Source organism: Condylostylus longicornis, unplaced genomic scaffold, assembly GCF_029603195.1.
Source record: "Condylostylus longicornis isolate FDR11 unplaced genomic scaffold, ASM2960319v2 ptg000717l, whole genome shotgun sequence".
NCBI lineage: Eukaryota > Metazoa > Arthropoda > Insecta > Diptera > Dolichopodidae > Condylostylus > Condylostylus longicornis.
The window spans coordinates 52,501-55,000 of NW_026578664.1; the positions used below are offsets into that span (position 1 = coordinate 52,501).

Below are 2,500 nucleotides of genomic sequence, written 5' to 3' on the forward strand. Positions count from 1 at the left end.
ATTAAATTTTATATTACCAAGAAATATTTAATTAAAAAATAAAACAAAAGTAATCAGAAATTTAAATAAAACCAGTGAAAAATTAATAAGATTAACCAACTAAAAACTTAAATTTAACAAAAAATTTGAAATTAATCGACAAAATTTGAAAGAAAAATATAATTTAAAAGTTTAAAACCGCGTAATAGAATAATTTAATTAGTGAAATTACCTTAATAAAAAGTTAAAAATGGAACAAATAATGGAAGAGCTCAAAAAATTAAATGGAGCCATCAATGCTCAAATTGAACAAAGCAAACGGTTTGAAATTCGCCTAGCAAAACTAGAGGCTCAGTTCAATACACCACAACCGCAGGTAACAAATTTGGCAGCACCGAAAAGTGAAGACGACCTGAAACAAATATCGAGACTTCCGGACTGTGTCAAAGATTTACAAACCTTTGATGGCGATGCAGTGCAGTATGTATCATGGGTGCACAGCGTAGAATCAATTCTACGAGATTACGAAGTTGTCAGAAACAAACCCATATACAGAGCAATATTACAAGCTATTAGAGGAAAAATTAGAGGTAGAGCAGATGCAGCTCTAATATCGTACAACCTGTTCGACGAAGAATGGGCCGCAATCAAGCAGTGTTTGTCCCTGCATTATGCCGACAAACGGGACATACGCACATTGGAGCACCAAATGAGCACACTGACACAGGGAAGATCAACCATAGATGAATTCTACGCCAGAGTCAACCATCAATTCTCCCTCATAATCAATAAGATCAAGACCGAGAATTATACAAAAGAAACTATAGACGTACTGATAGAATCACAAAGAAACAGAGCACTGGACGTATTTATCCGAGGGCTCAATGGGGAATTGTCCAGGTACTTGATGCTTCAGAAACCGTCAACTCTGCCAGAAGCATATTCAACGTGTCTAGAGCTCCAGAACTATAGTTGCCGAAACTTCGCTATACACAACAGGAATGATAACAACAGAATCACTGTACCATTCAACAAAATGTCCATGAAACGACAACAACCAAGTGCTGGGAACCCAAGGTCGTATCAACCAGAACAGCCATTAACAGTGGAACAACGGAACTTGGCTTACAACATTCAACATCAGAGAGAATCGCAACCTCCACCTAGACCGCCAAAACCGTTAGAGAAGATGGACGTTGACCGATCCATACAAACACGTCAGGTTAATTATATGAACCGGCCAGACAACTACAGGGGAATATACAAGAGGCCACCATCAGTAGGCAACATGCCTAGCAATAAGCACCAAAGGCTATTCAATATGGAAACACTTGAAGACGACGTAGATGACCACCCAGAAGAATGCAGCGAATATGACGAAGAACCAGCATATGCAGATGATGAGGTTCAAGAAGTAAATTTTATGACGGACGCCTTTCAAGCGTTCCTTACTTAGAATTCAAGACAAAAAACAACCAGCTCCTAAAATTTCTAGTCGACACAGGAGCTAATAAAAATTTTGTAAGAGAAGAGATCGCGACAAATGCCAAACCAACAACAAAACCATTCAAGATACGTTCAGCTGGAGGAGATATAACAATCACCAAGAAGATCGGAGGAAGATTTTTTCAGAGTCTGGGAAACAACACCTTCATTGAATTTTTTGTTTTGCCAGGATTGAAGACCTTTGATGGTATAATTGGAGACGACACGCTTAAGAAGCTCGAAGCCATTATAGACAGAAAGAACAACACCTTAAGGATCAAGCCAGATATAAAAATTCCGTTAAAGGCAAAGGCATCAGCTCAAGTCAACACCATCGAAATCGGGGCAGACCATTTACCGAAGGCAATCCAAGAAAAAATTATGGGAATAATAAGGAAATACGAGAAAATATTTGGCCCAATAAACGACAGGGAAATAATAGACACACAAGTGAAAGCAGAAATTAAAACTACTACTGATGATCCCATATACACCAAGTCATATCCATACCCAGCCAATATGAGGAAGGAAGTAGAGGAACAAATCAAAAAGCTGCTAGAGGATGGAATTATCCGCCCTTCGAAAAGCCCTTACAACTCACCGATCTGGGTAGTAGCCAAGAAACCCGACTCATCAGGTGTGAAGAAGTATAGAATGGTTATCGACTTTAAACGACTTAACGCAGTAACGGTACCAGACACATATCCTATACCGGATATTACAAGCACACTAGCAAGCCTAGGCCAGGCCAAATTCTTTACAACATTAGATCTGACATCCGGATTCCACCAAATCATGATGCACAAAAAGGACATTCCCAAGACGGCTTTTTCAACAATGAATGGAAAGTACGAATTCCTAAGACTACCATTCGGGCTGAGGAATGCGCCTTCAATATTCCAACGCATGATAGATGATGTTCTAAAGGATCAGATAGGCAAAAGCTGCTACGTATACATCGACGACGTTATCATATATGGAAAAACGGAGGAGGAACATTTAAGGAACATTGAAACGATTTTTAGCATATTGGAAA

General features: G+C 39.0%; 1 protein-coding gene across 1 annotated transcript in view; it reads left to right on the forward strand.

The window, feature by feature from the left end:
- Positions 1–2,500, forward strand: part of LOC129618032 (uncharacterized) — a gene marked incomplete at its 3' end in the record, with an annotated part of 26,805 nt that overhangs the window by 22,938 nt on the left and 1,367 nt on the right. Inside the window, exons 2-3 of the mRNA XM_055532959.1 lie at positions 249–1,393; positions 1,459–2,500. The exon at positions 1,459–2,500 is cut by the window's right edge and continues 438 nt beyond it. Coding sequence (XP_055388934.1) covers positions 249–1,393; positions 1,459–2,500 — 2,187 coding nt within the window. The remainder of the gene's footprint in view (positions 1–248; positions 1,394–1,458) is intronic.